This window comes from Chiloscyllium plagiosum, chromosome 7 (assembly GCF_004010195.1).
Source record: "Chiloscyllium plagiosum isolate BGI_BamShark_2017 chromosome 7, ASM401019v2, whole genome shotgun sequence".
Classification (NCBI taxonomy): domain Eukaryota; kingdom Metazoa; phylum Chordata; class Chondrichthyes; order Orectolobiformes; family Hemiscylliidae; genus Chiloscyllium; species Chiloscyllium plagiosum.
In genome coordinates, this window is record NC_057716.1 from 78,965,643 (window position 1) to 78,989,015 (window position 23,373).

Consider the following 23,373-nt stretch of genomic DNA (forward strand, 5'->3'; position numbering starts at 1 on the left):
TGGCTATTAAGGATAGCTGGTCGTGTCGTTTCGTGGCTAGTTGATGTTCATGTATGCGGATTGTTAGCTGTCTTCCTGTTTGTCCTATATAGTGTTTAGTGCAGTCCTTGCATGGTATTTTGTACACTACATTCGTCTTGCTCATGTTGGGTATCGAGTCCTTCGTTCTGGTGTCATCAGTTTTTTGTAGGCTTTTGAACAAAAGCTTAGCAGCCTGATACATCATACTGGGTAGGCAACCAAGGGGCTGGAAGAACACAGCAAGCCAGGCAGCATCAGGAGGTGGAGAAACTGCCCTTCACAGGTGATCTGGTTACTGTTGAAACAGGGTAAGTAACTACTTGTTTCTACAACCAAATAGATTGATGACTCCTTCCTGGGCACACAAGGCTTTGAATTGTAGAGTCAACACCCCTCTGAAGACCAGCCCAACCAGACCCACATCCCCAATATTGTAGTTTGACAAGGCCAAACCAGCTAACTGCAAATCTTTGAACTTTGGATTTAAACCAGGAAAAGACGATGAATTTAAATCAAAGCAAGAGAAAGGAGACAAATCAAACAATAATTTAATTTCTAAAATCTTCAACAGTAATATATATCTGAAGAAAGAAGACTGTAGATTAATGAGACATCATAGAATGTGGAAAGATGTTGATGTCATGTGTCACAAAATAACTTAGAGAAAATTGCAAGTGAGCAAAAGTTCAGACGGGGATTTGAGAGAATGAGTATATAAACAAAATAGTAAATAAAGAGTTCTTACAAAGAGTACTATGGATTCAGGAAGCATTATGTTGGGACACTAAGTCGGATTAGATGCCATATATGACAAAACATGTTGGCAGCACTGCTGGCAGCAGGAAAGAAATCCTTCAGAGGAGGAAATTAGTTCTGAGCTGGTCTGGTCTAATTGTGACTCCAGATCCACAGTATTATGGGTGACTATTAGCTTCTCTCTAAAATGGCTGAGCAAGCCATTTCATTTCAAGGATATTAGGGACAGGAATCAACTGCTAGCTTTGCTAGCAATGCCCACATCCCATGAAATAATTAAGAAAAACAAAACAAAATGGAACAGTAAATGAACAGGTGTTGAATGCTGCAACTGAATTGAATCTCATGGTCAAAGAAAAGGAGAAAAAGTAATATTTTCAAGACTCATCGACAGTTTGTGAATGCAGCAGAAGGTGAAGAAATGAACCTCGAGAACAGACAACAGGGAGTACCAACCTAAACAGCAGGTTACAGGACATATGCAGTCACAGCCAAAGGAATAGCTTCAGAACTCCAGAATATGGAGGGTAACCTGCCACTCTCAGAACTATTCCAGGTGACTGATGGATTGCGGCCAACTCAAGTATAGGAGGTTTGCATGAAAATATTTGAGGTCTAGAATTAGGTTATGTTTAGAGAAAAAGAGCAAAAGGGCCAGGCTGGTGCATCGTTGTTTGCAACAAGATCATTATGAATGACATTGTTGCAAAAGAGAGCAGGCGAGTAAACATAGTATAATATTATCAGAGTGAAATCCCCCAACCAATGACAAAGCCTCAGTAGGCAGGCAAGATTCAGGCACCTTGCAGTCTTTATTCTTGTTCAAGGAATCACCAGTTCATGCACGGAGAGGGTCAAAGATCTCCCCAAATCTGTCCTCAATTTGAAAACACAATTGTTCCCATAATCTTCAGCTCAGATCGGAAAGGTGATTGTCCTCAATTTGAAAACACAATTGTTCCCTTAATCTTCAGCTCAGATCGGAAAGGTGATCAGTGACATTCTGATTTTTCACAGTGAGATACAGCATTTTTATTCATTTTGTGTTACAATAATCAGATTCAAATTGCTCACTGTATCATTCCCTTTATTCTATACATCCAATCCTGTGAAACACCTCATCAATGATGTTAGGGCTCCTACGTACAGTCCCAGGTTCCCATGATCTCATGGTATTTAACAGACATTAAGATCGCCAGGCCTTGGGATCTTTCTATGTATTTATTCATTTGCATTTCAAAGTTACTGGACATGAACCTTCAGAAAAGGTGCAGACTTACTTATCTGAAATGACTGCTTGAATTCTGTGGTTCATTGTATTCCATGTGCTAGCTCTATCAAATTCTGTTATTCATATTTTCCCACTGACATAATTATATGTAATAAAATACAAAAGACTAACTAACGAACTGCCAAAAGATTTGTAATATTAATTTCTGTCATAAAGTTAGTTATATGTAAAGTTTTATAGATACTTTCGCTGTTAGCACTCTTTAGCTAATGAGTTGCAAGCAAATTGTTTCTTACAGGATATGCCAGGCATCCCTTTAATGGTAAGGAAAAAGATTCCCCAGGTCTAAATAACTTTCACATACATGTATGAATATTTTCCACTAATGCTTTTATTATATTTTGGTTAGTTATGTGTACCTATAACAACGTTGAATCTGTGATGATCTGAAGAATCTTTTACAAAAACCTATTCCTTAATATTGTGAATAACTTCAAAGAAACAACAGATTGCTACAAAATAACTTTAACTGCTGTTTTCACAGCTGCATAATGAGTTAGGCTATACCGTTTGGCTGTTTCCTGTAATGAGATTTAAACCTACAACATCCTTTCATTAATGAGACTGGAATCAATCACTTGTCATAGTTTGATTCTTCAATTTTTTTTATAAGTCATAATCCCATTAGTTCACCTTTGTTTGTCATTACAGAAGTTTTATCTTCTTCTTCTTCTTCTTCTTCAATGTTTATTCCAAATTTTCAAACTGTCTGCCCATGGACATCCCCTTACTGAGCTGTCTCTGATTGCTGTTTGTGCAGAGCCCCCCTTTTGCCTTGGAGTAACCCCTTCTCAAAGGCATCGTTGTTTCACTTAAATGCTGGAGCAGGCGTTTAATTCAGTTTTAATCACTTGTCCACCATTTTGTGTCTAGATGCTGGAGCAGGCTTTTTAGTTCTGGTTAACCTTTTGTTGGCCATTTTGTGACTTTCAAATATGGGCAGCTCTTACAAATATGAAGAAAAGTATTGACAGCATTCCCTTTGGAATAGGATCTGCACTGGAATTTTTTGTCTAAGAAAAATGCTAAACAATGTGAAAGAGACTGTCTGTGTGTTGGATGACATACTAACACATGAAACTACAAAAGGAACAAAAAGTCTTGAAGTGTAAAGAAAGATATTCAGAATGCCAGTCTCATGGTGAATGACAAATAGAAGTTTGGAGTCACAGTAGCCCTTCAGAAAACTAAGGCTGTGAAAGAATTGCTACCAGAGGGAATATCATAGAACTTCAAAGATTCATTGAGATTGTGGATTAAGTGGAAATGTTCTTTCCAAATTTTACTGATATTAATAAATATTTAAGGCAGTTACTATGTTAGGGTCAGGAATGGCCTTGGAATGTCAACCAAGGAAACATTTTTGAGAAAATAAAGCAATTCCAGATCACATTGCAAATCCCAGCACAATATGACCTTTATCTAGCAAATGCAACAGCAACTAATACATCTTCAAAAGGACTAAGGTTAGTAACCTTTCAGGTCCAGAAACATGGAAGGCATAGACTAGTGTATTATTTTTCCAAATCGCTAATTTATACAGAACTGTGTAATTATTAAAAATGATCTTCAGCAATTAGGTGGGTACATAAAATAATTGAGATTATGTAGGGATTAAGATAGTTAATGCACATAAATCATTCAAACCACTTCTGAACAGAATTTAATGATTCAGACTGAAGCTAATGAGCTATGACTCAACTACTGAATAGAAACAGTGGATGGGCCAAAGGGCAGCACACATTCCTAAGGATTCCAAGAAGTTCAGCAGAGAAACCAGATTTAGAATGAATGGAAATTGAAGCCGACATGTCGGAATCATAATACTGGCAACAGAAAGAAATCTACAAGAAATTTGAGATGAACGAGAACATGTTGAAGAATATAGCCAGATAAAGAAATACTGCCTGGAACAAGGGCTAGAATACACATCTCCTAATTCTATACAATGCCTGTATTTTCAGCAGTTCAGATATCTCTCTGCCATTGATAATGCCCAAATGTTCAATGAGAGGTTGATAATATGAAGAACACATAAACTTGAAATTCTTCAGAGAATTCAAGATTATTTGGGCACTCCAAAGTGTTACACAAGATTACAATATTAAGTGTGGTGACAGTGATTGCACATACAATACAAGAAATAGTCATCACATTTTGCGTGCAGTAAATAACTATAGGAAGAAAGAAACATTATTACCATCAACTTTTCCAACAAGACCATGGGAGCATTGGAAATCAACTTATTCAAGCGTAAAGGCAGGATGTGCATTATTGTCATTGACTGCACACAAGGTGGATTGATGTAAGTTTTCGAAACAAGATCATGCCAGAGGCAGCGATAGAATCACTCAAGAAAATTTAATTAGAACATGGGATTCAGGACATTGCCTATTAATACATTGTTGCACCTTTTGTAAATGAACAGTTTAAGCAATTTGCACCTGAGAACAATTTTGTTCACGTCAACTTTCACTGCACTATCCTCAAACAGAAATGCTGAGCATGGAGTTTGCAAAATCAAAATATTATTGAAAAATAAACATTTAAATATTACACTAATTCATTTAATAAAAACTACAGAAGTGTGCATTACCAGAGTTAGGCCCGTAGAAAGAGTACTGATAAGACATCAGCAGACAGAAGGAATAATCATAGAAAAGAAAACATTAACAAATACAATATAGGGATGAAACAAATCATGGGATGGGAAGAAATCAATGCACTGAGATATGAATGAACGAATGATTTTTTGTCACATATATCTAGGGATATATAGTAAAAAGGTTTCTGTCATCACAATCCGGCACCATTTTGAGGTACAAAGGAATAAAAAGAAAGTCCTTAAATAGAGTTCATCTTTATGAGAGCAATCATGGCTCCAGGACTTCCCTGCTCTGGGTCTACAGCAGCCAGGAGCCCCCTTTCCCAGGCACTGACAGTGCCGCAGTTGATGACTCACCACCGCCAAAAGAGTCCACACTCCGGGCCTACTGCAGCCAGGAATCCCCACTCCACCATCATTGCAGCTGATGCCCTGCTGCCATTCTAGGAGTCCACGCATCAGACCTATGAGCCAGGAGTCAACACCGACACCACTTTAGCCTCCTCATGACATAAGAAAGATGAGGAAAAGACAAAGTAAAAAGACAAAAAGGAGAGAAAAAGAATGTGGCTGGCCTGGAGCAGATGGACCCTTGTTGGAAACATTGATGGTGATAATGTTTCTTTCTTGTCATGGTTGTTTTGTAGTTGAGCAGTTTTGTGGCTATAATTAAAATTTTGATCACATGCTTAAAAATTCACTTGTATTTGAACAGAGAGCCATGTTTCTGACATGCCTTTTGGATACATGCACAGACTTCATGAGTTTAAATGTTGAATCTGTCAACGAACTGGTGAAGCCTATGGAGGTGTACAAAGAACAATGAAAATTACAGCACAGGAACAGGCCCTTTGGCCCTTCAAGCCTGCGCCAATCCAGATCCTCTATTGAAATGTGTCACCTATTTTCCAAGGATTTGTATCCCTCTGCTCCCTGCCCATTCATGCATCTCTCTACTTACCTCTTAAATGACACCATCATGGCTGCCTCTACTACCTCTACTGGCAACATGTTCCAGGCACCCACCACCCTCTGTGTAAAGAACTTTCCACATGTACCTCCCTTAAATGTTTCCCTTCTCATCTTGAATTCATGACCCATGTAATTGAGTCCTCCATGCTAGGAAAAAGCTTCTTGCTATCCACTCTGTGTATACTTCTCAGGATTTTGTAAACCTCATTCAGGTCTCCCCTCAACCTCCATCTTTCGAATGAAAATAATCCTAGTGTCCACCATACCAGGGAACATTCTGGCGAACCTCCTCTGCACCCTCTCCAAAGCATCCATATCTGTCTGGTAATGTGGCAAACAGAACTGTACACACTATTCGAAATGTGGCTGAATCAAAGTCCTATGCAACTGTAACATGACCTGCTAACTCTTGTACTCAATACCCCGTCTGATGAAGGAAAGCATGCTGTATGCCTTCTTGACCAGTCCATTGACCTGCGTTGCCACCTTCAGGGTACAGTGCAGCTGAAACCCCAGATCTCCCTGTACATCAATTTTTCCCAGGGCTTTTCCCTTTACCATATAATTTGCTCTAGAATTAAATCTTCCAAAATGCATCACTTCATATTTGTTCAGATTGAACTCCAACTGCCATTCTCCGCTGAACTCTCCAACCTATCTATATTCTGATGCATTCTCTGACAGTCCCCTTCACAATTTGCTACTCCACCAATCTTAGTGTCATCTGCAACTTGCTAATCAGACCACCTATACCTTCCTACAGATCATTTATGTATATCACAAACATCAGTGATTCCAGCACGGATCCCTGTGGAACACCACTCATCACAGGTCTCCATTTTAAGAAATTCCATTCTACGACTACTTTCTGTCTCCTGTTGCCCAGCTAGTTCTCTATCCATCTAGCTAGTAAACCCTGAATCACATGCAAATTCACTTTCGCCATCAGTCAATCATGGGGAACCTTAACAAATGCCTTACTGAAGTCCATGAATATGTCATCTACAGCCCTTCCCTCATCAATCAACTTTGTCACTTCCTCAAAGAATTACATAGAACATAGAACAATACAGCTCAGAACAGGCCCTTCGGCCCTCATTGTTGCGCCAACCTGTGAACTATTCTCAGCTCGTCCTCCCATCATCATCCATGTGCTTATCCAAGGATTGTTTAAATCTCCCTAATGTGTCTGAGCTAACTACATTGGCAGGTAGGTCATTCCACATCCTTACCACTTTCTGAATAAAGAACCTGCCTCTGACATCTGTCTTAAATTGATCACCCCTCAATTTGTAGTTATGCCCCCTCATACAAGCTAACTTCGTCATCCTAGGAAAAAGACTTTCACTGTCAACCCGATCTAATCCTCTGATCATCTTGTATGTCTCTATCGAATCCCCTCTTAGCCTTTTTCTTTCCAATGAGAACAGACCCAAGTCTCTCAGCCTTTCCTCATAAGATCTTCCCTCCAGACCAGGCAACATCCTGGTAAATCTCTGCACCTTTACCAATGCTTCCGCATCCTTCCCGAAATATGGCGATCAGACCTGTACACAATATTCCAAGTGTGGCTGCTCTAGCGTTTTGTATAGTTGGTAAGGCACGACCTTCCCTGCACAAAACTATGCTGCCCATCACTGATAAGCCCATTTTCTTCCAAATATTAAGAGATCCTGTCCCTCAGTATCTTCTCCAGCAGCTTCCCTACCAGTGACATAAGACTCACTAGTCTATAATTACCTGGATTATCTCTGTTACCCTTCTTAAACAAGGGGACAACATTAGCAATTCTCCAGTCCTCCAGGACCTCACCCGTGTTCAAGGCTACTGCATAGATATCTGTTAAGGCCCCAGCTATTTCCTCTCTCGCTTCCCTCAGTAACTTGGGATAGATCCCGTCCGCATCTGGGGAATTGGCCACCTTAATACCTTTTAGAATACCCAATACCTCCTCCCTCCTTCTGCTGACTTGAACTCGAGTAATCTAACATCTAGCTGTAACCTCAAAATCCGGCATGTCCCTCTCATTGGCGAATACCGGTGCAAAGTACTCATTAAAAATTTCATCCATTTTCTCTGACTTCATGCATAACTTTCATCCTTTTTCCTTGACTGTGCCAACCTTTTCTCTCGTTACCTTCTTGCTCCTTATATACAAATAAAAGGCTTTGGGATTTTCCTCAACCCTGTTTGCTAACGATATTTCATAACACCTTTTATGCCTCTTAATTCCTTGTTTCAGAGTGGTCCTACTCCCAATATTCTTCCAAAGCTTTGTCTGTTTTCAGTTGCCTAGACCTTATGTATGCTTCCTTTTTCCTCTTAGCTAGTCTCATAATTTCACCTGTCATCCATGGTTCCCTAATCTTGCCATTTCTATCCCTTATTTCCACAAGGAAATGTCTGTCCTGCACTCTAATCAACCTATCTTTAAAAGCCAAAAGACAAAATGCTTGAAAATCTCAGCAGGTCTGGCAGCATCTGGAAGGAGAGAAAAGAGAAAACATCAGCTCTTTTCTCTCCTTACAGATGCTGCCCGACCTGCTGAGATTTTCCAGCATTTTCTCTTTTGATTTCAGACTCCAGCATCCGCAGTAATGTGCTTTTATTTTTAAAAGCCTCCCACAAACAGCTGCTCCCAATTCACATTCCCCAGCTCCTGTCGAATTTTGCTATAGTTGGCCTTCACCCAATTTAGCACTCTTCCTATGGGCCCACTCTCGTCATTGTCCATGAGTTATCATAAAATGTACAGAATTGTGATCACTATTCCCAAAGTAATTCCCTACTGAAACTATAATTACCTAGCCAGGCTTATTCCTCAACACCAGGTTCAGTATGGCCCCTTCCCAAGATGGACTATTTACATACTGCTCTATAAAACCCTCCTGGATGCTCCTTACAAATTCTGCTCCATCTGGATCTCTAACACTAAGTGAATCGCAGTCAATTTTGACAAAATTAAAATCTCTCATCCCCACCACCCTGTTGCTCTTACATCTTTCCATGATCTCTCTACATATTTGTACCTCTACCTCATGCTTGCTGTTGAGAGGCCTATAGTACAGCTCCAACATCGTTACAGCACCCTACCTATTTCTGAGCTCTGCCCATATTGCCTTACTGTTCAAGTCCTCCAAAGTTCCCTCCTTCAGCACAGCTGTGAATTCCTCTCTGACCAGTAATGCAACTCCTCCACCCATTTCGCTTCCTTCTTTATCCTGCCTGAGGCATCTATAACTTGGGAAATTTAGTTGCCAATCTTGCTATTCCTTCAGCCAAATCTCAGTATTAGTAATTACATCATACTCTCAGATACTGATCCAAGCCCTAAGTTCATCCGCCTTATCTACTACACTTCTCATATTAAAACAAATGCACTTCAGACCACCAGTCCATCTGAGTTCATCATCTGCTCCCGGCCTATTCTTCCCCTTAGTCACGCTGACTTCATTATCTAGTTGTTTACATACTTTAGTTACTACATCCTTACTGTCCACTCACCTCCTCATTTGGTTCCCATCCCCTTGCCACATCTGTTTAAACCTTTGCCAACAGCGTGAGCAAAAGCACCCCTTAGGACGTTGGTTCCAGTCTGGTCCAGGTGTACAATATCCAATTTCTAATAGTCCCACCTCCCTCAGAACTGGTCCCAATGTCCCAAAAATCTGAACCCCTCCCTCCTGCACCATCTCTCAAGCTATTCATTCATCCTGCCTATTCTTTCATTTCTACTCTGACTAGCACATGGTGTGGGATAGCAATCCTGAGATTACTATGTCTGAGGAACTACTTTTTAACTTGGCTCCTAACTCCCTAAATTCTGCCTGCCGGACCTCATCCCAGTTTTTACCGAAATCTCTGGGACCTATTTGCACGACGACAACTGGCTGTTCACCCTCCTCTTTCAGAATACGCTGCAGCTGACCCATGCACCGGGAAGGCAACATACCATTCGGGAGTCTCATTTTTGACCACAGAACCGCCTGTCTACTCCCCTTACAATTGAATCCCCTATGACTGTAGCTCTTCCACTCCTTTTCTCGCCCTTCTGCAGAGCCAGCTATGGTGCCATGAACCTGGCTACTGCTGCCTTCTCCTGGTGAGCCAATAGTAGGAGCAACTTCAAAAGAGACTTTATGATTTCTGTGTTTAACCAACAATTTGTGGATGTTAGAAATTTCTGTTTTGATTTGCTGCTTAATAATGGTGAACACTGACAGACTTGTGATGATTTTTATGACAAAATCCTAGTCAATTATTACTATTCCTAGATTGTTCAATAACATGGCATCTTTTGGGATTTTCAAATGAAGAACTATTTCATTTCTCACAATGTAGCAGAAGTATATTGGCAATTCACCATAACTTAAGGTAGCTTCTGGCTGAATAAAATACCACAGGACCCAAGAGAAAATAACATAACAGAATATTTTGAAGTCAATTATCACAACCCAGGGATTCTTGAAGAAATTCCTCGACACAATTACCTTCAGTGGCTTCGTCATTAACCTTCACTTTACCGTGATGCTAGGTCTGGGTTTATGCATTGAAGACTGCACAGTATCCAGTTCCATTCTCAACCTTTGTGATAATGGACTAATGCATGCAGTCTCATAATAAGAATCTATGACTCTAAGTGACAACATAAGAATATTTGAATTTGAAGCAGAAATTGGCAATGTTAGTGGAGGGGGGGTGCGGGGGGAGCCTTTGTCACTGTTCAACTCATTCAGAACACGTCTAATTTTCTAGGGACATGGATTTGACTCCTAGTATGATAAAAGGTAAAATTTGAATGAAAAGAAAATCTGGAATTACCAACATCACCACTGTCATTTGTCATAAGAACCTGAATTGTTCACAAATGTTCTTTAGAGAAGAAAATCTGCCATCCATACATGGTCTTGCCTACATGTGACTCTAGATTTACAGAATTGTAGTTGACTCTTCGTTGTCCTCTGCAATTAGCAATAACCATTAAAACCCACCTCACGAACAAATTATAATTTAAAATTAAAATTTGGACTCTCGAGCCTGTTCCATCATTCAGGAAGATCATAACTAATCCAAGGATTCTTAATTCCTGCCTAATCTTGACATGCTTTTACCTCTTGCTTATCAAGAACTTTTTTGACTCTGCCTTAAAATGTTCAAAGACTCATCTTCCACTGACTTTGGAGGAAGAATGTTCCAAACATGACCTGATCTCTATAAAAAATCACATGGTCCAACACCAGCATCTCCAAAACATTCCTGACCTCTGCTTTTGATGACTGATTCCTTTGTCTAAAACAGTGATTCCTAGTTCAAGACTATTCCACAGAGGAAAACATTCCCTGTTCATCCATTTTGTCAAGCCTCTCAGGATGATTTGCATTTCAATCCAATTTTCGCTTCCTTTTCTGAAATCCATTTTATACTTACCTAGACTTACCAGTCTAACTCTTTCTCATAAAACAATGCATCCAGTCCAGTTACTATATGAATAAATCATGTAAGAACTATCCCAATGCATTACATTCAGATGTGGGCTGACCAATGTCCTGCCAAAGCATATCTCCCCTACTTTTGTATTTAGAAAATAAACAATTCTACTAGACCCCAGGTGCATGACTAAACAAAGACTTTACTTCAACTAATGCTTTGATTCATAATAGACAGGTATTATTTATGTATAATAGCTATCAGATCATGAACATTCCAAATAACAGAAAGCCAAGATATTTTGTGACCGGCATTTGTCAAGTTGATTTCCTAACACCAAACTCCAACAACGTTGAGGTCATCATTGACCAAAAACCTAATTTAATGAATCATGCCTTTTATAACAACAGCAAAACAGAACCTGTTAATCTTGACCAAATAACTGACCACAATACCCTTTTTAAACAACTTAATAAACTACAAGACTAAATTATGAATAAACAACAATGACCTGGATGGTCACAGTAAGAACAAGACACAAAAAAACTTGACATAATCCAGACCAGCCTAGTTTACCTGATTGTCTCTGAGTTATTTACCTGAATATCCACCTGTCACCAGAGCAATTTTGTTTCAGAACATGCTAATACAGGATGCACGGCAACAAATCAATGGAGTTACTCTCACAGTATTCAACGCTCCTGTGTGATTAATATCAAGGTGATCAAAAGAAACAAAATCATCATTAGATTAAATTTGATGTCATCTATAGTAATTGTAACAAGGTTAGCCAAATGGACGGCATAGATTAGGAGTTTCTAGATTGAAGCTGTTCATCTGATCCAATCGGGAAGCCATGGTTGGCAGATATAAACAGGAGTATCAGACACCCTGTTCACTCTGCGAGCTGGCTCTGAGGAAGCTGGATCAGCGTCAATGACTCTCCACATGTGAATAAAGGGTGATTTGGTGATGGGATACAAATCTCTGGAGTTATTTCGGTTTAAAAAACAGAAAAGCACGGTCCTGAAGAAATGTGCTCACAACAGTCATCTGTGAGTTGAAGCTAGCATTTCTGACACCATGTCGTTATTTGGGTTAGCACTGCTGTCTCACAGCACCAGGTATCCGGATTTGATTCCAGCCTCGGGGGACTGTCTTTGTGGGGTTTGCATATTCTCCCCATGTCATGTGCGTTTCTTCTGGGTGCTCCGGTTTCCTCCCACAGTCCAAAATGTGCAGGTTAGTTGGATTGGCCATGCTAAATTACCCATAGTGCGCAGGGATGTGCTGGCTAGGTGGATAAGACATGGGAAATATCGAGTTACTGGAAGAGGGTAGGCGAGGTGGATCTGGCAAGTATTATCTTCGGAGGATCGGTGTGGACTTGATGGGCTGAATGGCCAGCTTCCACACTGTAGGGATTCTACGATTCTATGATTTGGGAAGCATGTTCATTCAATCCTACCATCAAAGACTTGGCCCAGTATGTGGAAAAAATCTGTAATCTATGCCAGGCAAATGACAATGGGGCAGATGGAAAACAACAAATAATACTCCTAACAGCTCATGGATGTGCAGGTTTTTTGGCTATTAGGAGTTTAACTTTCCCTGAGGTACCAGATACTAAAGCCTTTTAAGAATTGACAGATTTAGTTAAGGAATTTTATGACCCCTAGCCTCCTCTAATTCTGAGAGCTAATGGTTTTACTCAGCAATTCAAGATACAGGGAAATCCGAGCCTTTTACTACAATTAGTGGTAATTCGATCAGCTGCTTCTCATAAGAGACCGGAAACAACATTGTACCCTTAATCTGTCAAGGACCCCCAATATAGGTTCTCAGTATAGCCAAGGTCTAAAGCAAATTTGATGATTGGAGTTCAGTGTGAATTTTGTTAAACACAGGTTCTGTGATCACTGAAATGGTCGTGCTGGTGTTGACCTCTATTAGAACTTACTGACATTTAACCAGATGGTTATTTTGATTAGTTCTGATTTGGATGTTGCTCAGCAACTTATTTTTACAAACTAGTGTGTGCATTCTCCTGGATACTGGCCTATGAGTTATTTTACTCAATTTAGGCCTAGTGAGCCTCTCTTGTCCAGAGTCTGCAGACCAGCAGCAACTACAATAGTTTGCTGGCCTGGTTCCTGAAGAAAATGTTAACCATTTATCGAAGGCTTGGCTGTATTTTGGGTTTTCGCAGTGGGCTGACCGAGAGTTCCTCTGTTCAGGATATGTTCTGAGTGAAACTATGCAATTGCGTTCACTCAAGTGACGTTCCCCAAGCTCTTTTGGACTGGTGAGAGTATCCACTTCCATTGAAATACTCTGCAACTCATAAGCTCCCCAAATTTTCCAATGATAAAGCCAGTTGTAGTGCCTGTTTAAAGTCCAGTTGGGCTTCAGCTATGAGGGGCTCCACAAGCTTGATGGGGTGAAATTGGTTGAGAAAGATTTACCTCGATTGAATCAACACTTTTCAACCAGAAAATGGTTGTCTTAGTGAAGTCCTAATTAAATACCACAAGCTTTTCAGGAAGGTCTACGAACTATCGAAGGAGACAAGGCCACGTTGCATATTGACCATGAAGCAATTCTACAACGCCTATCCAGTACCATTTGCTTCCCGGCAAAAGTAGAGGCAGAAATCAGAAAGCTGAAAAGTGAAGGAATCATCAAAGCTGTCCAGTTTGTGCAATGGACAGCACCAGTCATACTGATTTTGAGGCCTGACTAGTTGTTTCATCTTTGTGGGGATTTTAAACAAAAGGCAGACCACTTTTCACAGCTATATAAATACCTGATCCCTCATATTGAGGATTTATTTGCAAAGCTGGCAGGGGGCTTTCTTTCACAAAGCTGGGCATGAGCCATGTATACTTGCAGTTGCTGTTAGATGAGGAGTCCTAAAGTATATTACGTTTAAAACCATATAAAGGTTTGTACCAATATATGAGACTGCCATTTGGGAAACTGCAAGCCTGTGTCACTTTTCAGCAGACAATGGAAGACATTTTACAAAGTCTACCCAAGGTGGCCATTTATTGAGATGACATGCAAATAACAGGGAAGACCAATATAGAGCACTTAGAGAACCTGGACATAGTACATAAATGTTTCTCTGAGGTGGACGTATGGCTAAGAAGGGAAGAATGTGTGTTTCAAGCACACCAAGAGACTTACTTTGGCTACAGAATTAACACAACTGGGTTACATCTGTTGGAAGGTAAAGTGAGGGCAATCAAAGGTGCCCAGCTCTCACACCTGTACCAGAGCTTGGGTTTTCCTTGGGCTGGTGAACTATTATGGAAAGTTTTTACAAAACCTGGCCTCCATTCTGGTACCTTTGCGTGAACTCTTAAAAAAGGTTAACCTTGGAAATTGTTGCATAGCCAAGCCATATCTTTCAGCGGCGTGAAGAACCAGCTATCATCCTTTCGGGTGTTGGCACAGTACAAGCCCAAAAAAGATCTGGTAGTGACATGTGATGTCTCCCGGTACTGCATTGGGATAGTATTAGTTCATAGGATATGCATCCAAGATTTTGGCTAATGCAGAGCGTAAAAACAAAATTCCAGATTGAAAAGGAAGGTTTGGCAGTCGTGTTTCGAGTCAGGAAGTTCCACTAATACCTTTATGGACATAAATTTGTAATAATAATGGACCACAAACCCCTACAAGGTCTACTTAAAGAGCACTAGGCTGTCAACCCATAGCTTCAGGCTGAACTCAGTCGTGGAACACCAGGAGAAAGTGAGGACTGCAGCTGCTGGAGATCAGGGTAGAGAGTGTGGCGCTGGAAAAGCACAGCATGTCAGGCAACATCCGAGAAGCAGGGGAATCAACATTTTGTTAGATCAGTTCAGGAATATGGTTTCTAATCCTGTGCAGGAAATATAGGGTCTGTTTGTATTGGCAGGAGGTTCACTAATTAGAGGACATGGAATTAGCAGAAGAACCATTTAGGAAATTAGAACATTTTTGTTTACTCTATGAGTCATGTCATGCCAAATGAAATAAAAGCCATACAGCATGGAAACAGACCCTTCAATCCATACTGACCATGTTCCCAAACTAAACTAGTCCCACTTGTTTGCTTTTAGCTCATATCCCTCCAAAGTGTTCCTATTCATGTACTCATCAAATGTCTTTTAAATCTTGTAACAGTACCTGTATCTGTCGCTTCCTCTGACAGTTCATTTCATATACAAACCACACACCATACAAAAGAAGTTGTCCCTCATGGCCTTTTTAAAACTTTTTCATGCAGAGGGTGGTGCGTGAATGGAATGAGCTGCCAGAGGAAGTGGTGAAGGCTTGTATATTTTGAAGGGTTTGGAGGGATATGGGCCGGGTGCTGGCAGGTGGGACTAGATTGAGTTGGGGTATCTGGTTAGCATGGACAAGTTGGACCGAAGGGTCTGTTTCCGTGCTGTACATCTCTATGACTCTATAATTCAGCCTTGCATCAGTTGGAGGCAAACTGTTGGAAAAGTTCTGATGGAGAAAATTCATCTCAACTTGGAAAGGCAATATTCGATCAGGGATAGTCAGCGTGGCTTTATCACAGAGAGCTCATGCCTAACAAATTTGATGGAATGTGTTTGAAGTGGTGATCAGGTTTGTAAATAAGTTTGTATCGATTTATATGGCTTTCAGCAAAGGCTTTGACAAAGTCCCACATGATAAGGAGGACAAAAGCACATGTGTGATCCAGGGTAACTCAGCAAATTGGATCCAAAATTAGCTTCGTGATTGGAGATAGACGGTGGTGATAGAAGGTTTGAGTTTACCCCTAATACTTTTCTTGGAAAGTCACTGCACATTAGCTGTTCTCCAGTCCTTTGGCAGCTCTCCTGTGGCCAGAGAGAAATTCAAAGTTTGATTCTAAACCTCTAATTTCTTCCATCTTCTCCTACAGCAAATTGGGATGCAACTCACTTGGACCTGGGGGCTGGTCAACTTTTAATCTTGACAAAATATCCATTACCTCCCCATTCCCTATGCCAATCTGCTCAAGATCCTCACAGTGACCGTCCCTGAACTTTGTTCTTATATCATCCTTCTCAAAGTGAATAGAGATGTGAAGTATTTGTTTACACTTGACCAATGCCTCTAAATCCATGTAAAGGTCACTCTACTGTAATGCATGTTTTGTTAACGCGAATTCACTGTAATGCTATTGATGATTTGGGGACACTATTACTACAGCACAAACTTTTAAAGCATGCATTGATTATAACACGATTCCAGCCCCGTTAGTTTAAAGGTGCTGTTATTATGCAATTTTCTTATAACACAGGAGTGCATGAGAACAGAACTACCGCATTATAACAGAATGTACTGTACACATTATCCCCTTGGTCTCCTCATTCCCTAGTTATCCTCCAATTCTTGATACACATGTAGAATATCTTGAGATTCTCCCTAATCTTACCCACCAGTGTTTTTTCATGCCCATCTTTGTTGTCCTCAATATTTACTTAAGTTCATCCCTTCATGTACTAGAATCCACAAGGGTCTCCTTAGATTTATTCCCTGTCCACCTTCGAAGAGCCTCTCTTTTCCTGGTTACTGAGTTCTGAATATTCATAGGCATTCAGCATTCATAGGCTTGTTACTCTGTGTTTCACCTTAAAGAGAATTTGCTGGACGTGTCCCCTCTCCATTTCCTTTTTGAATGCCTCCCACTGTTTTGGTAACAGTTGAAACAAATAGCACGACAGGATGGGTGGATATGATGGAGGAGAAAGTGAGGTCTGCAGATGCTGGAGATCAGAGCTGAAAATGTGTTGCTGGAAAAGCGCAGCAGGTCAGGCAGCATCCAGGGAACAGGAGAATCGACGTTTTAGGCATAAGCCCTTCTTCAGGATTCCTGAAGAAGGGCTTATGCCCGAAACGTCGATTCTCCTGTTCCCTGGATGCTGCCTGACCTGCTGCGCTTTTCCAGCAACACATTTTCAGCTCTGGGTGGATATGATGAAGACTATTGCTTTTATGCAGGCTAAAACATAACATGGACTGACAGTTTGCCAGTACATGTCCCTCTATTTCTCAACCTTGTACTCAAATTCATGGATGGGCTGTACCCTTTCCTATCTCTATATCCTGGCCTCTAACACTGTCATCCAAGATTTCTACATTGTACCAGGTCTGTCTTTTTTTATATCCTTGACTTTGTTTTGATGTACCTTCAGCCATCTTGGTCTAAACTTTAAACTCCCTACCTTAAACCTCACAACACGTTTTTTTTTAAAAGATGAACCTTAAACTTACTCTTTGGAGCAATATGTGATCAGCTACCCTAATGTTTCCTTTCAACAAAAAGCCAAAGAATTGTAGATGCTGGGAATCAGAAGCAAAAACAGAAATTGCTGGAAAAGCTCAGTGGGTCTGGCTGCATCTGTGGAGAGAAAGCAGAATGAATGTTTCGCGTCAGGTGACCCTTCATCAGAAATTGTTGTAACTGGGAAAAGGTTGATATATCTTTGAGAGAACAGGCGTAGGGAGGGGGAAAGAGTAAGCAATAGGTACTAATTCCAACCCCATAAAGCAGACCTTATCCTTACATGGGCTACTAAAATAAACAACTCATTGTCAGCCAATAATGGTCCCAATTTGCTGCTATTCATTTTCTCCGGCTGACCTTTACCAATTCCTTTGACTACCTAACTGTTTTGTTTATTGTCTCTCTGGGCTCCATCTCCACCAATTTGTTTCCCCTTACCCCAAACCCACCACCCATTCTTTGGCAAAAATATTAACCTTTTCCTTGCTCCAACCAGTTCTACAGAAGGGTCACTGGACTCAAAACATTGTAATTCTGCTTCCTCTCCACAGATACTGCCAGGCTTGCTGAGATTTCCAAACATTTCCAGTGTTTGCTTCTAATATTTCTTTTCGTGACTGTCATAATTTTATCAGATAAAACATCATGATGTGTCTTGGCATGCAAGTGATTTTTGTTGTTAATAGGGTTGAATATTATCACCTCCTTGAATTATGAAATGTCATTGAAATTGTATCATTCATTGTAATAGATTATTAGTGCCATAGCCAATAAAATAAAACATCTATTCAGGAAAAGTAATCGAAAATCTGGTGCCTTTACACATGGTTATATTCCATAGACCTGAAAGTCTGTCGTGATAATGGTAGTCTTCACTGATTTATATTACTCAGACTCTGAATATTTTGGCAGGTCACCAAGACTGGTATGTGTGAAGTCTGCCTTCTATTCCTCCAATGCCCTGTGGTACAGACGGTTCAACAAAATAAAGAAATGAAAGCAGATCTTTCCATTACTTACCTTAAATACCATCAGTGCTAAGCAGTAACTGGAATATTTTTTTCCTCTGTTCAGATTTACTTTAGCTTCTTTGTGCACGATCCACATTCAGTTTATTGTGATTGGCAATGGTTTATGGGCCCCAGTATAATAGCTTCAGCCAAGTATAACCTTTAGGGAATGACGTTAAGTCTAATTTTGTTATCTAATGAATTTCTTGTGCACGTAACATTAAAGTTGAATAATTTTATTGCAACTCCAGCAGCACAAAACACTTAGACGTGACCATTTCCAGATGAAACTGCATTAACCCAGATAATCGTCGCATTCATTCAGTTTGTTCAGGGACTTTTTAAAAAACAATTGTTAAGTAACTTACTTTCATCAATGATTACTAGTCCATTACCATTTTTTTTTTACAAAACTAGCACTGCCTCATAGTATAAGGGTGTAAATACTTGACATCAAGCCAAATGATCATGTAACTATTAGTCTGCCAGTCACTTAAATTCATTTGCCTTGCTGGGTGAGATTTATGATTTATTTACCAAATTGCTCAGTGGGATGTCAACGATAGCAAGGCATTCAGAAAATAAATATGCCTACATATGACTCATCTCAGTTGAAACTATAATTTCATCTGGAAAGTCCTGAACCTTACAGACAAAGCTATTTACTGGTTGATCGTTCGACATGAGTTGATAAAGGAGGATTATGATAAATCTATCCCATTTGATTCATAGGGTATTGTGCATATGTATATGTATATATATAACTTTTATATTATGGCCATGACAAGGAAATTATTAAAATAAAGCTATGTTTCTATTTTTTTGCCTTGAAGGCATGGCAATTTGTGGGGTATGAATGTGTTAAATTTTTTTTCTGGGCATGTTACGGTTTCTTGAAATTCTTTACAACAGCTCATTTGCTTTGTCTTTCAGTGGGTCCATGAACGCTGAAACCTCTGGTGCACGGTGGAATATGCTTTTTCAACCTTTCATTCAAACAACCTGAGTAGAAAATAAGAAACTATAAGCAGGCTGCTAATTCACATTTCCTTCTTTCCATGTTACTAATCATGCTACTGGTTGGTAATGCTCCTGAGAGCAGCCTTTTCATGTAAAGATTATGACCAATCAAACAAAACACCAGTTCTTGGTACTTTATTGTTTTGAAAAACTTGTTGTCAACTATTACATATTTGATATTTACTTGCTGAGTTATTCTTACTTCTGCATAACTCAATTTGTGTTAATTATTTAACACTGCAGCCCATTCTCAGCAGTATGATCAATTATTTTGTTCTCCTACCTGTTTGGAAAGATCAGCGGTATATCTACCACTTGCTTTTTCTGCGGTTGTTTATATTTCATGCATAAGATCAAGGTCAAAGAAAGCTCACTTTAAAGGCAGTTACCATGAGTAATAGGGAAGCAACCTCAATAACAATAATTTGATCATTAGCAGTCTCAAACGGGCACTATCCATTATTCCCTAAAATTGCAACAACTGGCCCAAAACTTTAAAACTGCAGCAAGATAAACTGAAAGCAAGGGGCCTTCAGTGTCTGGGGGAGCCAATTAGTTCCTACCTCTGATTCAATTTATTGAATTTCTACAGTTTTGTGACATTATAGCCAAAGGAAACATATTGAATTGTTTTTATTTTGCAGCTGACAAAATGGAAATCAATCGTAAGAGTGCTTGTGAAGTAGATCAAGATGTTGCAATGCTGAAGTTAAAATTATATGCAATGAAGTTTTCGTGCTAAAATATTCCCTGATTATGTTGGCTTAATTGTGCACAATCTCTCTTCTGAGTAAATTCAATATCATTCTTTTGCAAGATGACTAATCTTGAACTTTAATGCAAATTACATGTAGTGAAAATCAAATTTCTATGATCTTTTATACTGTTATAAGAAAAAAAACATGCTCTTAGTCCCAATCAAAGGAAAGCAGGTGAGTTCTTCTTCAACCATGAAGTCTGACTGTATTATTTTGCTAATCATCACAAGAGGTGATGCAATGTCTCAGGATCTTTCTCATTTGCCGCCTCCTCTTAAGATGAACCTGCATGAAAATGTCCCTTGAATGCAGTTAATGTTTTCATCTGCAGTCTCTGTAAATACTCTATAGAAGCACAACAAGGCCACGTATATTATAACCACAGTCAAAACAGAATATCAAGTCGTGAAAAAGAGTCCTTGGACTATTTAACTCTGTTTTTCTCTTCATAGATGCTGTCAGATGTACTGAGCTTTGCCAGCACTCTGTTTTTATGTCACATCTCCAGCATTTTGCTTTTATCTTCAAGGAATGTTGAGGCTTCTCTTTGCACTGTGCAAGACCTTATTGTGTGAAAGTTAACTACTATGTTTTCTATGTAACAATTTGTAGTACAAATCAAAAATATTTAGCAAGCCATGAAATTCTTTGGAATACATCAAGGTGTTAAAAATATATAAATATGAAAGCAAAGTATTGGGAATGCTACAAAGATGAAAAAGAAACAGAAAATGTTTGAAATCCACAGCAGGTCTGTGGACAGAGAAACAAGAATTTCAGGTTGAGAATGTTTTGTCAGAACTGGAGATGCCATTCGAGGTGATAGTTTCAAAGTCATGAAAAGCATTCACTGTCAACATTTTTGTCAGTTAATCTCTCCTGTTTTCCATTCCATTACCAATATTCCCATTTGTTCTTTCATTTCATTCTGTTTTTTCATGCTTGGATCAAAAGCTTTATTTTTCTTTGTCCTTTCAGAATGTCAGCATAACTACACCTCACTGCTCATTCAGAATGTCTCATCATGCATAAACCCAGCAAAGAGACAGCATTCTAAAACACTTAACTGTGTAAAAGTCACTGGTCCTAAGCATTTCAAACAGCCCAACATGAAAATCGCTAGCTTTCATATTGTTTTGCTGAAATCATTGGAAAATAATTAATTGGCATACTTTGGGAAAAGAGATATCTGCTTTACCAATGTTTTTTTCTTAAAGGTGCCTAATTGACCTATTCAGAGTTGGTAAAATTAGGGCTTAAATCTGTCTGACTGGAAAAATAGATTTTACAGGTTGCTTGATATAAATATATTCTATTGCCTTTCCTATTTTTATTGTTGTAGAAATTTGTGTCAGTAAATTTGTGGGCGGCACGGTGGCACAGTGGTTAGCACTGCTGCCTCGCAGCGCCAGAGACCCGGGTTCAATTCCCGCCTCAGGCGACTGACTGTGTGGAGTTTGCACGTTCTCCCCGTGTTTGCGTGGGTTTCCTCCGGGTGCTCCGGTTTCCTCCCAAAGTCCAAAGATGTGCAGGTCAGGTGAATTGGCCATGCTAAATTGCCCGTAGTGTTAGGTAAGGGGTAAATGTAGGGGTATGGCTGGGTTACGCTTCGGCGGGTTGGTGTGGACTTGTTGGGCCGAAGGGCCTGTTTCCACACTGTAAAGTAATCTAATCTAATCTAATCTAAAGGCAAATATGAAGAGCAGCTGGTGAGAGATGCAAGAACGTTCATAAGGTCAATTGTAAAGACTTGCCATTATACAAAATCGCCTCATCAGGGTCATGGGCCAAATTAAATAAACACATTGTGACACAGTCATTTGTTTAAATATGCTTCATTATATCAATCAAGCACTAATTTTGGTCTTAAAGTGTATAACAGGACTTTTTGAACCTTTACCTCGGCAATGAGATCCTTCATCAAGTCCATCCAGACAGTCATTTATGCCATTGCAGAGTTTGCTCATGTGAATACATCGTCTTGTTCCAATGCAGTCAAAATGATTCACAGGACATGTAAATTCTAGGTGTCCAGTACCTAGCAGAGGAAAGCAAAAATGTATTTTAATAAACAAAAAGAACAGAAATGTGTTTCATGTTTTCAGTGTCAAGGACATAGCTGTCTTGGCTTTTTTCTTTAAAAATTTCATATGTTGGTTTTAACAACATGTCGCAAGGCTTGGAGAGCAGAAACAGAAAACAGATGTTTTATTTTTACAGTTGACTAATCACTTCAAATAATGAGATGCAGCTTTTAGGTAGTATATTAAATCATTTCATAATATCATAGGCCACCACAGTCTAACAATGGTTAAAGAAAGACATATGTTATTTCAATGGTACAAAACGCATGCCTGCACTCTCACAAGAATAGTGTTGGACAAACCTCTGGGCAATATTGTTATAGTACAAAAGCAGAAGAAAGAGCCGCCTCAGTGATTGAGCACAAGAGGTCTAAGATAGGAAGTGAGGCAACATGGCATCTATAAACTCAAGTGAATTGTGTAGTGTCAGTCATAACAAGATATTCTAAAGGAGATTAATGCTGTGTTACAAGTCCACCGGATCTGGGAAGAAATCTGGCAAGGTGAGAGACCAAAAATAAATGACAAATCTGAATTGTGAATCTCAATATGCATGACATGTACCTACCACAACCGGAGATGAAAGAATAACAAATGTGACAGACTTCTCACCTCAGACTATTTCTAAATTAAAAGTAATGTAACAGATGTAACCAACTCAGTGCTGCCATGAGATCAGTAAAGTAATGAAGACTTCACATGAATGAAAAATATGTCTACAGGAAAAGTACAGTTCTCAAATGAATGAGTTCATTACTAAACTGTTATGATCCCAGCTAAGACAGCCAAATTTATATTTCAATCTGATTAAGGACCAGCAACTATTTTTACAGTAGACAAAGTGAACGATCTCAGAACTAGCAAAGAGAATAAACCACCCAATTCCATAGTCTGGAACAACCCTGCTACCTCACTGTGCCAGGGACCTGGATTTGATTCCAGCCTCAGGTGACCGCCTGTGTGGAGTTTATATATTCTCCCCGCATCTGCATGGGTTTCTGTTGGATGCTCTGGTTTTCTTCCACAGTCCAAAGATGTACAGGTTAGGTTGATTGACCATGCCAAGTTGTCCATAATGTCAAGGGATGTGCAGACTAGGTGAATTTGTCATGGTAAATGTGGTTTTATGGGGAT

The 23,373-nt window shown here is 39.6% G+C and overlaps 1 protein-coding gene across 1 annotated transcript in view; it reads right to left on the minus strand.

Annotated features, from left to right (window-relative positions):
- LOC122551725 (low-density lipoprotein receptor-related protein 1-like) overlaps nucleotides 1-23,373 on the minus strand; it is a 1,892,490-nt gene that overhangs the window by 1,357,093 nt on the left and 512,024 nt on the right. The window contains exon 3 of the mRNA XM_043694091.1: nucleotides 22,056-22,193. Coding sequence (XP_043550026.1) covers nucleotides 22,056-22,193 — 138 coding nt within the window. The remainder of the gene's footprint in view (nucleotides 1-22,055; nucleotides 22,194-23,373) is intronic.